General features: G+C 44.2%; 1 protein-coding gene and 1 long non-coding RNA gene across 2 annotated transcripts; one reads left to right on the top strand and one right to left on the bottom strand.

Moving 5' to 3' along the window:
* Positions 1–150: 150 nt before the first annotated feature.
* On the top strand, positions 151–12,145 carry LOC113989860. Its single transcript, XR_005567180.1, has 4 exons — positions 151–261; positions 589–1,018; positions 3,154–3,282; positions 11,525–12,145. It is a non-coding gene; the product is annotated as an uncharacterized LOC113989860 (long non-coding RNA).
* AMMECR1L (AMMECR1 like) lies at positions 4,504–19,630 on the bottom strand. The gene is made up of 7 exons (XM_027724757.2): positions 19,366–19,630; positions 16,888–17,332; positions 11,532–11,642; positions 10,989–11,103; positions 10,150–10,240; positions 9,074–9,170; positions 4,504–7,914 (listed from the first exon to the last, which is right to left on the bottom strand). The coding sequence occupies exons 2-7, from the start codon at positions 17,292–17,294 to the stop codon at positions 7,803–7,805; spliced, it is 933 nt and encodes a 310-aa protein (XP_027580558.1). The 5' UTR covers positions 17,295–17,332; positions 19,366–19,630; the 3' UTR covers positions 4,504–7,802.
* Positions 19,631–20,429: the final 799 nt, after the last annotated feature.

Genomic DNA, 20,429 nt, shown 5'->3' with positions numbered 1-20,429 from the left:
CCCCAGGAAGCAGCCCTCAGAGGTGTGTTTAAGCTCGCTTAGCAGTGAGCTCCTTTCAGAGAGGGAAAGAGCTGGGGTGCTGAGCGTTGTTTATGTGAACACGGGGCAAATAGCTGTGGCAGACGAAGACATCATCGGACCAAGACCCTGCAGCTCCCTGACAGGAGGTTGTAGCCGGGTGGGGATCGGCTGCTTCTCCCAGGCCGCCACGGACAGGATGAGGGGACATGGTCTTAAGCTGCACCAGGAGAGGAGATTTAGGTTGGACATTGGGAAGAAATTCCTCACAGAAGGGATGATTAGGCATTGGAATGGGCTGCCCAGGGAGGTGGTGGAGACACTGTCCCTGGAGGTGTTTAAGGACAGCCTGGACACGGGCCCCAGTGCCATGGTCTAGTTGACATGGTGTTTGGTTACAGGTCGGACTCGATGATCACAGAGGTCTTTTCCAACCCAACTGATTCTGTGATCATGAGCCCAGAATCTTCAAGGCACATACCAGGGCCCGAGGGATGTGGAGGAACACTGAGGGAAACAGTGCTTGTCCTTCGCATGAGCAAACCCTTCTCCTTCTGCTCTGTCCTTTAGGAAATAACCAAAGAGCTCAAAACTGCTCTGGTCCCCCTGCCCAGACTGCACAGCAGCACCCATTTGCCCAGGAGCACCCGAGGGCACCAAGGCAGCAGATGCATCTTCACATCAGTGGATCAGTGAGCTACAGCTTGCTCTGTTTTGCCACCTGAACATCCTCCAGCTAGACAGCAAAGCCCAGCCTTAGGAAAACTGTGACTGTCTGTGCCAGAATTTCTGTCTAGCTCACTGTGATTAATAGACCTCGGTCTATAATGAACGAGTATTGATATCATAACACACTTCCCAAGGAAGGTGCTTTTTCAGACTATCCAGAAGCAATCTACAGACCCCTAAAAGTTATAGGCAGGCTGAAAATGGAGATAGTTCTCCCAACACTGCCAACAAAATAACTTATGGAGTAGTGTTTTCCCTGGAGAGCTCACATGTAAGTGCCTAACCAGTCTAAGACTCTTAAAGTAATCATCTTATCAGCCCTTACTATGTCATGCTGCGCCCCTAAAGAAAGGCAAAAATAGACTGTTGGAGGATTTATGATGAAACCACTCCTGTTCTGAACTGCATCTGTGCCTAGGTGAACCGCTGGGAAAAGGAATGCATTAAAAATAAACTATAGGAATATGAAGAGGTCAAATAATAGATTTCTAATATTTGTTATCTGGATAATGAGCGTAGCAGAGAAACTGAATGGAGAGTAATTTGCTAAGTGGTACAAGCAGAAGGACATCCAGTAAGAAAGGGAATGGAAATATCTCGGGGAACATCTGGCAAATTAAACAATCTCAATTAGGTTTACAAGAAAGCAAGGAAATCCATGCCAGATTGACCAGAGAAGCATTTAACATCATTTGGAATCCTGACTCAAATAACCCATCAACTCAGAACATCATGATTCTCAGAGCAGTAGGTAGCTCACTGAGGTTTAAGTTACTAATTTCCCTGTTGGGTTTTCCCCCAGGGATCCATTCTACTCAAGTATACAAAAACTAAATCAAGAGAGCCAGATTCTTGCAAGAGTTTATAGACACAGTTTAAGAGGCTATCATAAAAGATTAAGTCCATTATCACTGATGTGTTTTGGTTTTTAAGAATTTAAAAGAATGAACTTATAAACTCCACAGGAAGTATTGTTCAGCTGCTGCAACAAAGCAAACATAGCAGAGTACCTGACTTGTTATTTTTAAAATGCTCTGGCTTTTTCCTCACTAATAATGACTGTTTCAGCATTTGTCAACAAAATACACATAGAAAAGGAAGATGAGCTTGATTAAAATAAAGACTATAGGAACTTTTGAGCAGCTTTAGTGGTCACATCCTAAATTAAGCTGATTTAAAAAAAAAAAAGACTACTTGGCCAAATGTAATTTATCATGAATAGAGCCTCTAATATTCCATATTCCAGGGCCAAAAGCATTGATCCTTGCTGGAGACATGTTATTAGGTAGCAGATTGTTAGACAGACCTATTATGGTAATTTCTACATTGCTATAGTTTAAACACAGAGCCTGTAAACACTAATTGCAGCTCCACAGATCTAACAAAATACTCAGCTAAATACCTCCATGTAATCAAATGTAGGAAGAGCTAATAACAAGGATATTCTATTATTAGCATAAACCTACTTTGTAATATGCTTTCCTTTTAATCCAGCAGCAGAAGAAATGTGATTTTCCTAGCAGTTTTTTTAAGTTTTCAAACAGTAATTCCACATTTTCTGTGGAATGCCAGTGTGATCCTTGTGGAGATAACCACCCACTGGTGTGCCACAATAGCCAGTATTGCACAAGACATGTGTGATTTTCATCTGTGTTCTTAAAGTATAACTCTTCAGGTTTAGGTTTTCACACCATTTTGCCTTTATTTTTACTCCATTTAAAAGTATATCTCCAAAACCATAAGGAATGAACATGTATGAGCAAAGTAAAATTATATTAATATCCAGTAATGAAGTCACAGTAAGCCTCTGAATGCAAAACTGCATGATCTGTTCAGTTTTTAAATACGTGTGACATCTAGACATACTATCAGCTGGTTGTATCATGCATGATTTCTGCCAGAATTAATCTGATTATAAGAGCAGTCTAGCTGACTACAGAAAAGAAAAAAAAATATGGTTCAATAATCTGGATATTGTTCATTTTGCGGAAGTATGTACTTGGTTTAAGGAACATGGTAACAACACTCTTCTGTGCTTTCTGTGTTTTCTGAGTGATATCAAACAGACACACAGGTCATCTTTTCCCAGACCATGGGAAAACCAGCTTAGGAACTTTCCTATGGTACTGCTCTATGTACTGTCAGTATAAATAGTGACTTATTTGGTCTCATGGGAAAGTTTTCATTTTTTTTCTGGTTTTCATTTTTGTCTTTAAGAAGTGGCATTTCTCAATCACAGGTAAAATAAAATTCTTTTTTTTTTTTTTTTTGTGTTTAGAATAAAAATGCTCAAGTATTCTTCATTTGAAGTGTCTTGTAGATATTCCTCCTAAGCTGTCTTTAATTTTGTTCTAGAAAGAAGTGAGTGCCAAATGAGTAATTAATTTTGTTTCTTATTTCAAACAGGAGTAGCAACAGAAGAAAGTGTTTCCGGGAGAATTATCCTGGTTTATATTTAGCCTGGATTGACCTATTTCAGCGTGCAGTCATATGTACACCCTTCTACCTGGCCTCATCCTCCCTGGGAGCTGCTGGGTGAGTGTTCCTGTGGTCACAGAATGCAACATGCGCGGAAGAACCTCTAATGAAAGACACCAGACAAAGATTTTATGTCTGACTGATTCAATAGGAAACCAAAAAAATCAAGTAAGGAAAAGCATATGACACAAAAATGTACAAAAAGTCAATGTATTCCTGACAACAGAGCTGTCAGGAATATACCTGATAACTTCCCTGGATACATGATGGCAGTGATATGGGTAACTTCAGAAATAAAAAGGAAATCACCTGGAAATCACATTAGCCCCAGAGTCCTCCTCACCCCCTCCTCACATTGCCTGGGGGATTTACTTTCTAGCCTGACTAGTACCAGCAGCATATTTTCTGAAAATAGAGTTTTGCTTTGTAGTTGTGCTGAGGTCAATGAGCTTCTCAGGCATATTTAAGTCAAAACTTGGTCAAAACCAAACCCCTTGGTTTGGTTGGTGTTTACTTTGGGGGTTTATGACTGTTCATTGACATCCAGGGCTGCCCTTCCCGAGAACCACAAGCAGAAAATGTAGGATCTCCCAACTATACATCTGCCACAGATAAAAAGTTAACAATAACCTGACAGGGTATGGAAAAAATCAGGTAAACCAGAGGCATAATTCAAAACTATTCCACAAATCAGTTAATCCTGTCCCAAAACAAACATTCAAATTTTAAGAATCCAGAAAGATGTAGGTGTTTCTTCTGAAATAATATTTTTAGATTAAGACTAATTTTTACATTTTTTTAGACTCATTTTTTTAGATTAAGAGTAGATTTTGAGACTACAGCCTCAGAGTATAGGCAATCTGTTCTCATTAGCTCCTTTTAGAAGACAAACCCCCAAACCCCAATTTTTATGGTTTCAGACATATTTAGAGTACTCTGTACGTATGTGCTTTATATATGTCATGGCAAACCATCATGAGAGAAAGTTATTGTCAAGCAAACATTATTTCAGGATACAAAGACACATATTTAGTAGTTGGTTTTAATTTTCCTTCTATTTTAGCTTGCTTCCTTCTAGAGAGCCTGTCTGACTGTTTGTGTGCCTCCAGACAGCTGCCATCCCACTCTGGCAACCTCCCTGGTTTTGAGCATTCAGTATAATTTACAGGTTTGCTATTCAGACCTGTAATATATTGTTTGTCTTTCTAGATGAGAATGATTTCATCTTATCCCCCACAAAGGCTGTGAGAACCCACATAAAGAGGACAGTACAAATAATCTTTATCTATTATGATTTATTCTCTACAATACTTCATTAGAGGATAGAGTTCAATTATTTACACTCAGAAGTTATTATATAGGTAGGAGGCAACCAAGTGTAATACAAAGAGTTGGTCTGACATCTCTGCACTGAAGGTCAAAAGAGGTCTTCTGCTTTAAGGAAATAAATTAACCAAAAAAACCCCAACAAAACAACATGTCGTTTCCAGAATACAAACAGAAAAACAGCACTAATGGTCAGTGAAGATTGCAGAGGTTTGTTAATGTACTATGAAAACAAATTATTCTGTGCAAAGGTTAAAATGAACTCTTAGATTTCCTTATAGATTTTTTTTGTTCTGATAAATTGTAGATATGTGATATTTTGACTACAAAACGTTCCCAAACTGAAATGGCCTCAGTTGAGATTGACTGTTGAACAATACAAAAAAAAAAAATTAAGAACCTCACAGTGGAAACATTCCAACACTGACAGACTCCAGTGATCAAAGACATTCTCCTGTAGTTACTGTAAAACAAAGACATTTCATCATTGCAGTGAGATTATTTCTCAGTTGTGGTTGTCATGAGAATAAGCCCTTCTAGACCAAAAGGCACTTGCTTCTAAGGATGAGTTAATCCAGATCTAACCAGGTAACAGCTGCTTTGAGGAGCAGTTCTAACCTGCTGTCCCCAGCCAAGCAACCACTCGTAGCAGTTGGTCACTGATTTTGGTTGCCTTCATCTTGAGACAACTCAAAGTACATTTTGTTTCTAGTTCACCTCTTTCATCCTTATGCATAGCTGCCGTGTAATGATCTAGAAATGGGATTATTTCCTGAGACCACCTGTCCTTGTCATACATTTCTCTGAGCTAACTTAGCTACTGACACAGTTTTCAACTGATTTTATAGCTGGACCCTTATGGGACAAAAGCTGGGAGGGCCTGTTCCTTAGGCAGCAGACCAGTGTTTTCTGACCTGCCAGCTTCTCTTCTCACTGCAACAAGACAAGAACACAGTACATATTCAGAGGCATTTCTGTTTTTGTTTTTTTAAACAGACTGAGTGGGGAAATAGAAGTGGGAGAGGATAAGACTTCCCCAGTCCCAAACCATCTGTCCCACTTTAGGCTTAAACCAACCGAGTCACTCAATCCTAAAATTCCGTTCTTTAAAAAAATTACAGCTAACCCTCCCCACCCCACCCCTTAGTCATCCCTAGTCAAAGAAACTGAAATCAGGAAAACACTATACACTGTTGAAGACACAGAACAGGGCAAACATCTGAAAAAGAAACAGTATAGTTGAAAAGCCTGGCACTGTACGCCTGCATGACCAGTCTCACCGAGCGTGCTCAGGGGTGAAGTTTTAGCACCATTTTTTTGCTTTTTTTAAACCTTTTAGAAATTAAATTCTAACATAGAACACTTGAACAGTAATGAGTGTAGCCCTATGTATCATACTGTTTGACAGCTGAAAGGTAAGTGGTATGTCCAGAGCTGACCCCACCCTCCCCCATCACTACATGGCACCTGGGAGAGTAATTACAAACTGGAGTGGTTTGTAACAAGACCAATTTATTCTCAGCAGCAGGAAGTTATGAACAATCCCTTCATCTTCAATTGCTTTCCAACAACACCACAAGGGAAAAGTGGCAATTTGTAAGAATGACCCAGCACAGGGTGAGAGCTGGGTCGATACTGCACCGTTAGCCAGAGTAACCTCCCTCACAACTCCCTTCTCCAGCAGAATGTTACACCAACACAGAGCAAAACTGCACAGTTGTGCGTTGCTTCCTTAGGACCAGGAGCAGCAGCCTGCAGTTCTTAGCTTCCCACCAGCCCTATTCCCTGCCGTGCCAGGGCAGAATTTCAGGCTTCAAACACCAGCCAATTACCCCACGCAAGCAGGCTCTAAAGATACGTGCAACCAAATAGCCATGACTCTCCTGTGCACTTGTATCTGCTTTCCCAGTCATTACAGACCCTCCAGAAACTTGGAAAACAAACCAACCAACACCACCCCAAACTATATTCTGAAGTCCAGTTACCTTATTGAGAGAGTGTCATAATTTAGAGTTCATGACATCCTCAATGATGCTGCAGAATAACAATGAGTAACTTAACTCCCTCTTAGAAGAGAGTATTTCCTGTGATCATCAACCATGGGAGAAGAAATACAGAATGCACACGAGTTTCACCCAGTTTGGGTAGTAGAGGTTCCCCACTCACTGCCTTGCTGTGGTACAACTAAGCTGATAGATCTTAGCAGTGGAACTCCACACCTCTATTCCATAGCCTGCTACGAACGGGAACAGTTCCTGCCCTGAAGATCAGTAGTCACACTGGAGAAAGTGGCTGTCCTAGCAATAGGAAGGTCCCCAAGACAGTTAGCTTAAATTAAACAAATTTCAGTCACTGGTCTCATTGTATGACTACAGTCAGTGCCATGCAAACCCCTCCCCAGCCCTAATCCAATCTGCTACGAATATTTGGAAACAAAACATGGTCTTAACAGACTGTCCAGGGATACACAAGTACCTTTTCCTCTCCATACCCAGCATGTGCCATGTTGCTCCCTGACAGGCACAACTGTTTCATAGCAGGCTTCATCACCGAGCTCTGTCTGAAAACCCAGAAAACTGTAAACCAAGAGAATTTCTAAAGAATTCGACCTACCAAGGATGTGAGCCTTAAAGCCTTCTAGGGTTTATTTAAATAATGGATTCATTTTTCACATCTCTAAGTGTTTTCTGTTGGTGAGGATGGGGTGCCATCCAGGTGTTCGACCCTCCCCAGTATCATGATGTCCACCTGTGATGCGTGGGGACTGCAATCAGCTCTCAGTACACAACAGATACCGGAGTTAAAAAAAATTAAAAAGAACCTAAAAAATGTTTTGTTGGACTCCGTTGCCCAGGCTGCCAGGGGAATGCTCCTACTTGATCTGGGGGGCTTCCATAACAAGCAACTCAAGTTTCCACAGTGTCAGTAACACCCAGGAATGGATCAGTCTGAAGCAGCACTTTCGCTCCGAGAGGTCTTCTGCACCTCACGACAGTTCGTAGGCATGGAGCCCCAATCCAACTGAACCCCCACTCAGAGGGAAGGCTGAGATAAGGCTTGGGCCCCTGAAGTCCTGTCACGCTCTCATTCTCCCCCCAGGTCAGCAGGAAGGCAGACTTGGCAACGGAAGCTAGCATCATAAAATGGTGCAGTAATAGAAGTAACTGGACCAGGAAGAGGAGGCGTCTGCCCCAATGATATCGTAGCCGTTGGCAGCAACTGGGGAGTGGGACTGGTCATGCAGCCGTGTGTCAGGAGTAATGATTGTAGAGGGGGGGGGCATGAAGAGTGCCATTCTGGAAACAATGCTGGCGGGAGGCCATGTACTCTGCATAACTGATTGTCACCTTCTCGCTGCGGTACCTGCGGGAACAGCGGCAGAAAAATAACGTCAGCACACACGGGGGGACTAAACAAAACCCATCCATCACTTCACCCTTCAGCTCACAGCCAGTGACGGACAAGAGGAGCGCACTGCCTTTGGTACTGCCTCATGCAGCAGTCTCAATAACCCATCTGAGCTTGAATTAGCTTCGGTGTCCCAAAAGCTGAGCCCTAGTCAAGGTGATCCTAACTAAGGGATGCCTGAAGTAGCACACATGAAACAAATTATCAATTTGTGTTCTTTTTTATCCACTTGCAGGGGGCAAAAATGGCATGAAAAGTTTGCTGGAAGAAGACTCAGTTACAATGGCTAAATAATCAGTATTTCACTATTGTTTACTATTGTGGTTATCTTCACATTTGAGAGGCTAGTGAAAAAAATGATGGAGAAGTGTGTAAAGAAAGGTTAGTTATACCATATAAGTGACAGTCTATGTTGTAAAATCAGAATTCACAAAATTTGAAATTCCTTTAGCGATCAGAGTTTTCCAGGTTTTTCTAAAGCACACTACACAACAGATAAACAAAGTGGTTGTGAGTTGTACTAAGACCAGATTTTAACGAAAACCTTCGTCCTGTCCTCTTCTGTTAAAAAAAACCCTGCACACCCAACTCATTCCTCCAGAGGTAAGAAACGACCTGATAAATTAATGTTTCTATACAAAACCAGAATGTCCCAATTTTTACTAACATAAAGGGAGCAGAAACCAATAAGACAGCTGGGGGTATAGAAAAGCAAGCAAATTCTGAAAACCAGCCAAATTCATGTGTGGTTTGAAGACAGCTGTCGCCTACAAATAGCTCCAGCATCCACAGATGACCACACTGAGAAAAGGAAGTTCTTTGAAAAGATACTGAAAAATCAACCTTTTTAACTTTCAAAGGTTCTGCTTCTGATCTTTCACATAGATGGTAATATTAAAACCAGTAACCCTTCTCTCAGAAAATGCCAACTTTGATCCTGCCTGGACCAAACATACTGCGCTTCATCCCATTACACGTGGCATTTCTGGTTTGGTCTTTCACATTACATGTCTCATCTGAAAGAGGCTGAAGACTTACATCAAGCACAAATACTTTAAATTATCCACAAAACGCTATAAAGCAAAATTAAAAGATGACAAATACATCAACTTACCTGGTGAGTTTAATTGTTTTCCTAAAATCATTGGTAATTGGAGCCTTAAAGCCACCTTTCCTGAGTAAGGAGTCTATGGTCTGGATCTGATCCCAGTCTATTGAAAAATAGAAGTAAGGGAAATTTTTCAATATAAAGAAGATGTTTCAGAAACATAAGAGATGCATTAAAAGGCCTCTAGAAAAGCAAACAACTAAACAGGAAACTGAGCTTTAAAAATCCCAGTGTTGAACTGGACATCCATGGCCTGATGCATGTACACTATCTGCACATGCCAACCCCTTTTAATTCCTACTGGAGCTGGTCTATGAAACAGTAATCCCATTTTCCATATGACCTCTCTTCTTATAAAGGTCTGTGCCTTGCTTCTGTTGCGGGGACCCCAAACTGTTTCACCATGTGCCACTTCAGTTTAGCTCCATAAGCCTTGAAAATAAAGAATACTTAGCTCTTGACATAGACAGACTGGGATTGATGCTCTAGTGATAGCACAGTGCACTGCTATGTGAGAGATCAGAGTTAAAATCACTACCTTAGTCTTTTGCCCCGGAGCCAGGAGGGTGTAACCACTCCACTCTGCTAAGTGGAGGAAAGGAGGCAATATTTTGAGCAGTTACCATGGTGACTGCTACTCTATTTGAGTGGGAAGTGTGCTCCAGAGGGGCCCTTTTCCAGCCCTCCTCTGGAGGATGCTACTTTAGCAAGAATGAGGAGGAAAGGGACCCCTCTGTTGGTGCTGTGCAGCCTGCAGTTATCCTAGCTGGTGGGAGAAACACAGAAGAGGAAAGATGCAATGCTGGATGAGGCTGGAAGATCCATACTTTGAGATCCGCTATTTCTTAAGCCCTAAAATATTTTTATGCTAAGATACAGCTGTGCAACGAGAGAAAGGCCAGGTGAAAACCCAGCACCAACTGTATCAGGTGTCAGTTATCCAGAGTAAGCCTGGTGGCTCCACGGCACTACTACGAGAACAGCATGACAGCATTGCAATCCAAGCCCCAAATCCATAGATTTCAGTTACCCAGTTCTGTGGCACAACATGTTGACATGTTTGGCTGCCATCTCAAACCCACCTTGTTCCTTAGCAACCTCAGGTAAATACGTGGCTGTGCGTTTGACACCTTTCTCATTGATGAACTCTATTCTGATCCCATGGATACCAACCTATAGATGGAAATGAACAGCCAAATAAGAGGTGTTTGCTAGCACTGAGTCCACGAGTGAGTCGTCATCCCCACAACACTGTGTATCTCTCTCTCTCTGGACAGTTTGGCTTTTGCCTGCACAAGGCCATTCTCTTCCCCACTCTCTGTTCTTACCAGGCAGGTCTCACAAGCAGCTCTCTTAGCAGCACAAAGGACTTCTGCCACCTTTCCCCACTGAGCCTCACCAGTGTCCCTAAGGCAAGTCTTGTCAGAAGTCTGACAGTTTTCCATCTCTTGTGTTGGGCAAGAGACAAAATCTCTGTACACAAGAATCATGCCTAAAATAACCCAACTACAAAGTCCACATATATATATATCTCCTTCTTGAACTAAATACACTTCCATGTACAAGGTCCTAAAAATCATTCACACCTTTAGTCTTAACTACTTTTTATTTCCAGTTTCTATTCACACCATCAAAAGACTTCCCAGGCTTTTACACATGTATTTACACCCATCTCCCATTGGGCCAAATCCATAAACCACTTTCATGTTTCTTTTATTCCCATTCAGATCCCTTCCCAACCAAAAGCATACTGTTAGCCCATTCTCTTCCTCCCTTCTAGTTTTCCAGACCCATTTCTTCTACTTCCAGTCTCTTCTATCCCCACACGCCCCTGTAACGAAGGAGACACATCACCGTGTACTAACCCGAACCCGAACGGAATGAGAGAGGGATGCAGAGTTCCAAATGCACCTGTTCTCACCTCCCAGTCCAGGTAGTCACTGGCATCCTCAAAGTTAGTGAGGAGGGAGACAGAGCAGAAGAGTTTGGGCAGCTCCTCGCGGGTCAGGGGGGGAAATCGGCTGTCCTTAAGTGCACTAAAGGGAAGAGAAGAAATATTGCCTAATACAAGCACCAAACTGAAGTGTCAGGTACTCAATGATTCCTCTTTTGGTTATGCCTCCGTGAAACACGTTTCTCTGCTCTCCTTAATCCAGTAAACTGTAATGCCAGTGATGCTGTCCAATACCTACCACAGTAAGAGAGAAAATATATGCCACAGAGGATGTTAAAACTGTTAGTATGCAAGACAGATTTGCAATTAGCCTTAAAATGTCACCTGTTGCAAAGATGTTCCACTAAATCCTGCTATCCCCCTCACCCTGGATATCACACACTTCTCAGGTGTATTTTATTGTGGAGCATATTACACTGAACTATGTTGATCCAACATACTAACCTTGAATCCTTACAGATTCTCAGCAAACGAGACTAATTTCAGATGTATTTCATTCCCAGCAGTTACCTGGTTAATGTGTATTCCCTGAGTCCTGAGTGAAGATTCATGGCTGAGAAGGTCCCAATGCAGCCACGAAGCCGCTTGTCTCGCCCCGTCTTCCACGTCACAAAGAGTGGACTGAAAAGGAAGAAAACAAAAGAAACCTTCCAGCCCCTAGGGATATTTGGCTGCTAAGAGGAGAGTACCAAGGTGTAAAAGAGCACATGCACATGCCCTTGCTTTCTCTCTCTCCAGTAAACCCCAAAAGGCAGGTTTGCTCACCTGCTGCCCAGCAATACCCAAACCTCGTGCCCACCCCCTGCCACACTCCACCATCTCCCTCCACCTTTTCAGTACTCACTCCTCTCCAGCAGTGCTCTGCAAGTATCCATGGACACCTTCTTGGACAGATTCTGCACTGAATCTAATGAGGGATATGGTTGTTTGACCCCACTGAGTACCTGTCAGTATTGGCTGCACTTCACAGCACCCACTAATTTACAGGACAGCCCATATAAAAATCAATACAGGTGAAGCAAATAAGATTAGTTACTTATAGCACCAGTGAACCTGAAAGATCCCCAGGCATTCTGCAATTCATCTATAAATCAGATTTGCAATAAAAGTTTTTCTTTTTTTTTTCTTTTTTTTTTTTTTTTTTTTTTGTTTTGGTTTTTTGTTTTTGTGGTTTTTTCTAAAGGAATAAAGAGAAAGCCAAATTATTTTTTTCCCTGTTACTTCCATGAGGATCTGACTTCTGGGTCCATCCCAAAGGCATGAGCACTTTATGTCCAATCTCTTGCTTACTTTCCATTTGATTTATATTTACACATATTCTCTACTGTTGGACACATACCTAAATCACTATTGTTCCTACTCAAACATCACCTGGATTTCCATTTTCCTGTCTACTATCAGGAATTTACAGGCATAACAGTAGATTCTCAAACTCAGCAGGCTCATTTCAAGCTGTTAAACTAGAACCCATGATTTAGCCTCAAAGAAAAACAAGTTCAGAACAACAGAGCTCTGTGAAGAGATAAACAGGTAAAGATGACTGTCAACATTAAATGCAAAAAACTAACTTCTACAGAAGTGAGTGAAATTGCAAAGAATTGTAGAGAGAAACACTAAAGAAAGGACAGTGGTGGCTGCAGCTTTACAAGAATAACCAAACATCTGGAAAATTTTGTAAGGCAACTGATGATGTTGTTCTAATTATAAAACCAGGATGAACGATTCTCCAAGTTGTTCAGATTACAGAGTACTGAATACAAGACATCAGTCTGTGGATTTCTACAGAACTTTAAGTAGTATGGTAGAATGTGATTTTCTGAGATTAAACACTGACAGGAGTTCTGAGCCATCAAGACTGATTCAACAACACTGCTCAGGCATTTACTTTCCTCACATACTCGAAGCTCTCGTAAGCAATGTATCCTTGCAGCAAACATTACAAAAAATACTAAGATGTTCTGTTCAGATAACAAAACCAGCACAGAGTGTGGATGATTTCTCAAATACAGCAACAGAACTTCTAAGTTGTCAGAACATAATTTAAACTCTAGTGATAAATCAATGTCGAGTGATGTTCCTCAGAGCAACAATGGAATTAAAAACTATCACAGCATAAATCCATCATTCAGGATGTAGTTACCAGCTGTGACCAGTGGCAGAAGTACTACCCAAAATAGCAAATAGCCTGTAAGTGATAATTGTGAAGGACTTTGCCCACAGAGGAAGCAGAAACATCCTTCCACACCCAACAACAACCCTGTTGTTCCTTGACCAAGACAGGGGATTTGCTGTTCTACTTTTCTGACAACACTTCAAAGCAACTTGCAGGAGATCATTGCTCTACATTTTATATGGCTACCATATGTTGAAAGAGCAAACAGAAACAGAGTGTAAGAAAATACATTAGAAAGCTTACAAAAACCAAAAAAAGATACTAAACTTACACAGGAGAACTCTGAGAAACACCACTGTCACAAGTTCAGTGGAAATTTCCCTAATCTAATTAAAGTTTTGAAACCATCGCTCAGCCCATGTGACACTCATCCCAAACAGGAAAGGCAAAGGAGAACATAAACCCCATCACTCTCAGAATACAAATCTAAGCAAGTTCCCCTTCAATTCAAATTGCAGGTTCACATTTTCAATTCGCCTCTTTCCCCTTCCAAAGGGAACAAAACCACAACCCATATTTCCACTGAGCGTTCTGTGTCTATAATAGAAGAGATATTATCAGAAGGGACAGGATAATTGCATTCAGAAGGCTGTCGTATCTTAAAATACTTTAAAGCACATTTTAAACAATTTTTCACTGTGGTCAGAACAACTGAGGCATAAAAAGAAGAAATACACAATTTTGTAAATGTATATAAAATTTCACTATTTTCACAGCAGAAAAGATGTTTCTGTCTCCGAAGAATAAATGCACTCAGCAAATTGCAGGTGCAGCTGACAGTAAGTCCATTGTTCCAGAGCCCCTCCTTGAAAAGTGTTATTTCCTAGATGTACTAAGAAAAGTCACAACAACCTTTTGTCCACGTTCACCCAAGAGCACTTACATGTACTCTGCAGCCATACCTTCAGCAGATTATGGCAACTGTTTCTTCCCCAGACACAACATCCCACTTAGCTGTGTTTGATGAGGGTTTTTAGGCTGAGAGGGGAATTTCAGCAACTAAAAGCTAGCTTCTCCAATTGCAACTACAAAGGGAATTTTAAAGTGGAAAAATACAGCTTGTTCAAATCAGAGTTTAGCTTGTACTCGGGAAAAACCTGTTACAGAGCAGATTTTATGATGCAAGTTCCTTATTATTTGTCTTGCATGGCAACTGGAAACTTCCATGGTGTAGTTTTAGCACCAGTTTGTAATACCTACTATTAACAAATCAGATTGAAGTACAAAAGTAGAAGAAGCAACCGATTAACTATTTGCACAGGTTCCAAATTGTAATTTCTTCCAGTAACCTGAATATTAAAGTGGATATTTTCTTCCTTTACCAAGTTAATTCAGACATAACTGCAAGTCTTGCAATTCCACTGTCTCTCCATTGATTTGTGAACATCAGTGCTAACACTGGAATAAGGGAACCTTACTCTATAGGTATCTTACCATAATTCCCATCAGATTGTTGTCCATGAGCATATCCCCTCAAGATGGTAACTGAAATTCATGGTGGTTCTCAAGTCAGAACCCTGTAACTTTTATGTTGTTACACTATTTATGCCAAATCCTGCCCTTCACACCTACTTTTGTCTTTACTTTGGGGTTCAGCACCAATTTAAAAATCTGCTATCCAGAACAGGCTGTGCCTCTTTCTATTCCATCACCAGTCTGTCCAGGGAGACTTCCTGGATAAACCTTTGTTTTATTCAAAGATCTCTTCCACTGACATTCATTATGTCACAAAGGGCCAAAATACAAATTATTTCTGTATTTTCACTTTGCTTACTCCTATATTTAATGACATTTGCCTTGAAGTTCATTCCATGACTGTCCCAAGTGGGACAGCTCATCCTTATGTGCTGCTCTACAACAGAGCAAACCCCATGCTTTTCCCTGGGGAACATCCAACTATTTGCTGGAAGCAAAAGCATAAATGCTGAAACACAAGAAAATTTAGGTAAGCATTTGCCTGCAGGGGAAGAGGAGGTAAGGGCTGGTTATGCTTTGCTGGTGTGCTGATCTAAAAGTCTCGTAATTATGAACACAGAAATACCCAATGAGCAACTCTGAACTTTTCAAATCTGGGCATAAAATTCAACCAGCTGCTATTCCCCAAAGGATGTCCTTTTTGAAACTAGTCAACAGAAAAAGCAACAAAATCCAGCCAGAAATCTCCTCTGACACCAAAAGAATGCAGCTGTGTAAAACCATCTCTCTTACTGACTTAACAGAACAACAGCAAAAAAAACCCCTCTGCATTTCAGGTGACACAATAATAAGCAGACTAACATAAAATGTTCTAAAAGGAGCCTACCCAGGGTACGTAGCAACAACAGCAGAAATGTTTCAGCCTGGGGAGTCCCTGGAACTATCTGAGAGCCTGGTCCAGAGCATTTCTCCATTCATTTGTATTTACAGTATTAAACAGCTTAGTCTGTGGCAGCATTCAGAACATGTATCCATAATCCTACTTGGATAATAACTGCATGGAAAGCACAACCCACATCCATCCTGACAGGCAGTAAGGTGGGCAGACACTGAATACACAGAAAAAGTCCTTGACCTGTTTAAGCCACTGTTCCTTTACATCAATTTAAAATTCATTAACTTAAAATAAAAAGTTGTTGACACCGTTAATTTATCTATTGTTCTGGAAGAGGCCCCTGGAGGAGTGTCGGAAAGTCTATCTGTCATTGATCTTTCCCATATAATTCTTTCACCAAACATTTTAACAACATTAACATTTCCACACCTACGCATTCAACCTTCAGATAAACATTAGCTAAATCTCACCAAAGCCAAACAGCTTCATAAATCCTTCTCCTCACTTCTGCTCATACACATCTCCTTTCCCCCTAACCTTGGTATCGTCCTTGAAAGTTAACTCTCTTGGCAGTGCTGGGTTCATGGTTGGACTCAAATGTTTTTCTAAATGATTCTATGATTTCTCCTCACATTGCCCAGCTAACACTATCTTCCCAAAGTCTCTTCTATAACTGGCAATTTTTCGATTCCCCTCCCTGCTAAACCCATTAACTAGGACAGCTGAACAGCCCTGTGAGTGTCCTTGCCCAATTTTCACCAGCTCAGCATTTGTTTCAGGATGAGCTGGAAACTTGTTTCAGCTTCTTACTTTATTCCCTTTCCATTTGCTTTGCAGAAGGAAGTCTATTCCCTCGTCTCTTCACCAAGTCAGTGTCTCACATTAGCTGGAGCCTCTTCAAATTAACGATGTTATTTTACTGTTCTGTTAGAACAGTTTTGCAGGAGGAACCGCTCAGTTAAGTTTTTGCAAAGGAATCTATTCAGAAAGAAGGGGGGCAAACTTTTACGTTACCATGAAGAGGGTTTGCACTTCTCAGTGAAGGACACAGTGTCTCGTGGGACACAGGAGACTGTGAGCTGAAGCAGCACACCTCCTCATACTTAGCCCAGCTCTCTTTCTGTAGAGCTAAGCATGTTCTCCCCTGAAGGCCACTCTTCAGAGCTCGCTCGCTTCCACCAAACCCCACAATACTTCACTCCTTCATGCACTTACAGTGCATCATTTTTAGTTTCTGGCAGACAAAGCAAGCAGCAGAATGCCCCCCCTCCCCCGGCACACCGGTTTTCCTACTCCCCAGAGGAAACCCTTCACCTCTATCCAACCAAGCCACAGCAGCTCTGGCAGCCGTTTCCCAGCTCTCCTCCCACAGATGTACTCACTAGGGGTCATTGGTAAATCGAGGAAGCCGTGGCTGAGGGAACCCGTAGAGATGACAGTAGAGTACATCAAAGCAGTAGCAGCACATTTCCGCTGTCACCACCAGGTTCTTGGTGCTGTTGGCAGTTCCATTGGGCCGAGTCAGTGGGCTCAAAGCTCCTGAAGTGGGATTCATTCGAGTAACTGGGGAATTTCCTGGGCCCAAAGTCAAGTCAGATACGTTCTCCCTTCCATTATTCCCGTCTGTGTGCTGGTGGTTCTGAAGAGGACCTGAACTGGAGCCTGGTACAGTTGTGGTCTGATTCCCATGACTGTGCGTTCCACTCCCAGACAATTTGGGCTTCTTCACCCCACAACAGCCAGCTGCCAGCTTGGGCTCAAGTGGAGGAACACAGCGTCTTTTTCCCATCCTGCTTCAAAACTTGCTGCCTGGAGCACTGTAGAACCCTGGCAAGGAGGGGGTGGGGGATAAAAAAAGCAACACACAAAGAGTTACAGGTGAAGAACTTCCCTGCTTCCGCTACAGAGGAAGAAAACTCTTGCAACGTGTGACCAAGTACAGCACCAAAGTCAGTTCAGCAGGCAGAATGGGTGTTTTCACATATAAATTGAAAGAGTGTGGCACAACATGCGTGAAATCACACTTTTCAAGTTATTGATGAGGTGTACTGAGCACTTTAATAAGTGGCTTATCACCCAAAAACCACAGTCAGACCTCCCATAAAGAGAATGAAACTGGAGGAAAACAGAAGAAAAAAAGACTTAGGATTACAGATACACCCTATCCACGACTTTTCCTGCTCAGCAATTGCACCAGTGGCAAACAAGCTGCTGACAAACCACCAGTGTATCTCCCTTCCCCATTCCTGACAGAAGAGTGACAGCAGACCCAAATGACATCTTGGGGTTGGACTCCCAGGGGTGCTGACCTTGATTTAGCATTGGCAGGATCAAAGAGGAGCTACAGGCACTGAAACAACAGACTATTTCTAAACAACAGACTATTTTCCAGACCACATGAACTGGAATCTGTATTTACTTTCTAGGACTGGGTGAATCAATAGAGCTCACAAGTAAACACACAGGGTGTACAGTCAAGACGTGCAGGACAGGACGAGCTGAAGACAGAGCAGCCTGAACAGAGGGAAGTGATAATGGCAGGAAACAGGTATGGTGTAAAAGAACAAACCAACTCAGAGCAGCGTTTTGTTTGCAAAGAAGAGAATTAGCTCATGCATCACATGAAGGGGTGGAACAAACACGGGCAGGAAAGGCTGTGCAGTCAGAGCTGAACAAAGATGATAGGCAAGGACCACAGGTCAGTGTCAGGCACTTAAACACCGACATCACCACGAGATCAAACATACTAAGAGAGGGAAAAACAGTTCCCCATCTGTAAAATGAGGCTGGAAAGCACAAACACACGAGTCCCGGAGAACACCACAGAGCACCGAAGCCACACTCGGCTCTCACGAGTACCTGGGCACTTCAGTGACCATCAGAGCACCGCTCCAACCCCCCCAGGCGTGTAAGCGATGCCTGAGCCGACAGCACGGACACAGAACCGCGGGGTGGGGGGTGACACGCACTGAAATTCAGGGTGTGACAAGTCCCTGCCTTCTCTGCACGTGCAAACAGAGTAAACTTTATCCACGAAGTTTCATCGGCCGTGGCAAGACTCACACAATCCTGAACTGAACCAGAACCGGTGTAAGACGTGTTCAGAGATGCACACAAACCACGCGTGCCTGCAGTGCTTGCTCTGCTTAGGGACCCTCACCTCAAGGCTTTAAAAAGACCATAAGGAACAATTTACAAGACCTAATGAAAATTAAAATTTTTCCTCGATCTCTACCTTTGCAATAATAATAAAATAAGAAACCAAAACAAGAAAAGGAAAAGCATAACTTTGACAAAGTGAGCATGTAAATGTTTCAGTGCTTATTAAAAGTTACCTGCTCTGGCTCAGTGAGGGTGCTGGGATAGATGAGCCTTCCCCAGTTACCACTGAAGGCTCAGCCGCATTGGGGAGGCTAAATCATTATTTATTTATTTGGAAGCACAACACTTGATTCAGAATCGGAGACGTGGCAGGGGCAGGGGGGAGCTCCCCTTTCCTCTCCCCTCCTCTGCAGCAGGGGCCTAACAAAGGCGGCCGCACCGGCAGCTGCTCGGCTCCGGCCCCGCTCACCGGGGGCGGGAGGGGGGCACACCGGGACACCGGGGCCGGCCGGGCCCTGCCCCGCGCTCCCGCCCACAAACTTTGCAGGGTGTTCGGGGAGGCCCCGCGGCCCCTCCGGACGCGGCCCGGGGCGAGCCCGGGGACCGCCGGTACCCCCAGCCCGACCCCCGGGGCAGCACCGGGGCCGCCAGGGGGCGCCGCGGAGCGGGACCCCCCCGGTCCCGCCGCCCCCCGGCCCGGGCGGTTGGCCCCGGAGCCCCCGCGTCGCGGTGCCCCCTCACGGCCGGGGGTCACCCACCTCCTGCACCCGTCCCGGCTTCTCCTCCGCCTCAGCCCCGCCGCCGCCGCTGCTGCCCGGCCGCCTTCTGCCGCCTCATGGGGCCATGGGCCTGGGCGAGGCTCCCCAGAGAAGCGGGCCCGGCGGGCGGGGGAGCGGGCAGGGCCCGCCGCAGCCGGGGCTTCCCGGGGCGGCCGGAGGACCGGAGCGAGGCCGCGGGCAGGTCCGCCGCTATCCCGGCAGCCTCGTCCTCCTCCTCCCCTTCCTCCTCCTCCTCCTCCTCCTCCCGGCCGTGAGGTAATGAGGGACGGACGCTCATAGTCCGCCAGCCTCCGGGCGGCGCCAGCGCGGCCACGGCGCGGGGCGGGCGCTCGGCCCCGCGCGGGACCATAGAGACACGCGCTTCCGCGCCCTCCCCGTCACGTGACCCGCCGCACGTGCGGAGACAAACAGTCCGGGGGGAGGGCCCACATCACGTGACAGAGGTACCCCGCTCCCATTGGCCAGCGATGGCGGTGACGGAGCGCGGGGGAGCGGCGTGCGGCCGGGAGCGTCCATTGCGCGGCTCGGAGCGGGGGTGCCTTATTAACCCCCCACGCCCTCTCCGCGCTGGGGCGTTGGTCCGGCCTCGCGCTGAGGGCCGGTCCCGCGCCCCAGGGGATAAAAACAGCCCCGGCCGGCGGGACGGCCTTACCTACGGTCATAGCCGGGCAGAAACCGCTTCTGCGGCAGGAGCCGTAAATGGCACAACCGCACCAGAGCTAAAATTTACGTTTTTAGTATTTCCTGCACCTTTCTACATAGCACTGTAAAAAAGAACAAACGCAGAGAAGTACTTACTCCATCAAGGGTTTTAGGACACATGGTAGAAACACAGGCTCTGTATCCATTCTAAGAGGAGAGAATCTCTGCCAGCGGGTCGGTCTGTGGGATGAGAGTTATTGTAATAAAAGATTCTGTGGCTGTTGGAGGTGTTCCTGGTGTTCAGCACGGGCTGGGATAGAGGAAACCACAGGGCTGCTTCCCAGTTACCTCCTGAGAACACAACCATAACCCCTGAGCAAGCTGAAGAGCAGATTCCACTA

The sequence above is a fragment of the Pipra filicauda genome, unplaced genomic scaffold (genome assembly GCF_003945595.2).
Source record: "Pipra filicauda isolate LSUMZ 115617 unplaced genomic scaffold, ASM394559v2 scaffold90_size2875636_pilon, whole genome shotgun sequence".
Classification (NCBI taxonomy): Eukaryota; Metazoa; Chordata; class Aves; order Passeriformes; family Pipridae; genus Pipra; species Pipra filicauda.
Note: the sequence above shows the minus strand (reverse complement) of the source record. Positions and strands in the feature narration are given on the sequence as shown.

Coding starts and splice junctions, on each gene's coding strand:
- AMMECR1L (XM_027724757.2), bottom strand. CDS start 17,294: ATGGGAAAAAGACGCTGTGTTCCTCCACTTGAGCCCAAGCTGGCAGCT. Junction 10,241..10,988: donor GTGACTACCTGGACTGGGAG/GTGAGAACAGGT, acceptor TTCCATCTATAG/GTTGGTATCCATGGGATCAG. Junction 7,915..9,073: donor AAAACAATTAAACTCACCAG/GTAAGTTGATGT, acceptor CTGTTCCCGCAG/GTACCGCAGCGAGAAGGTGA.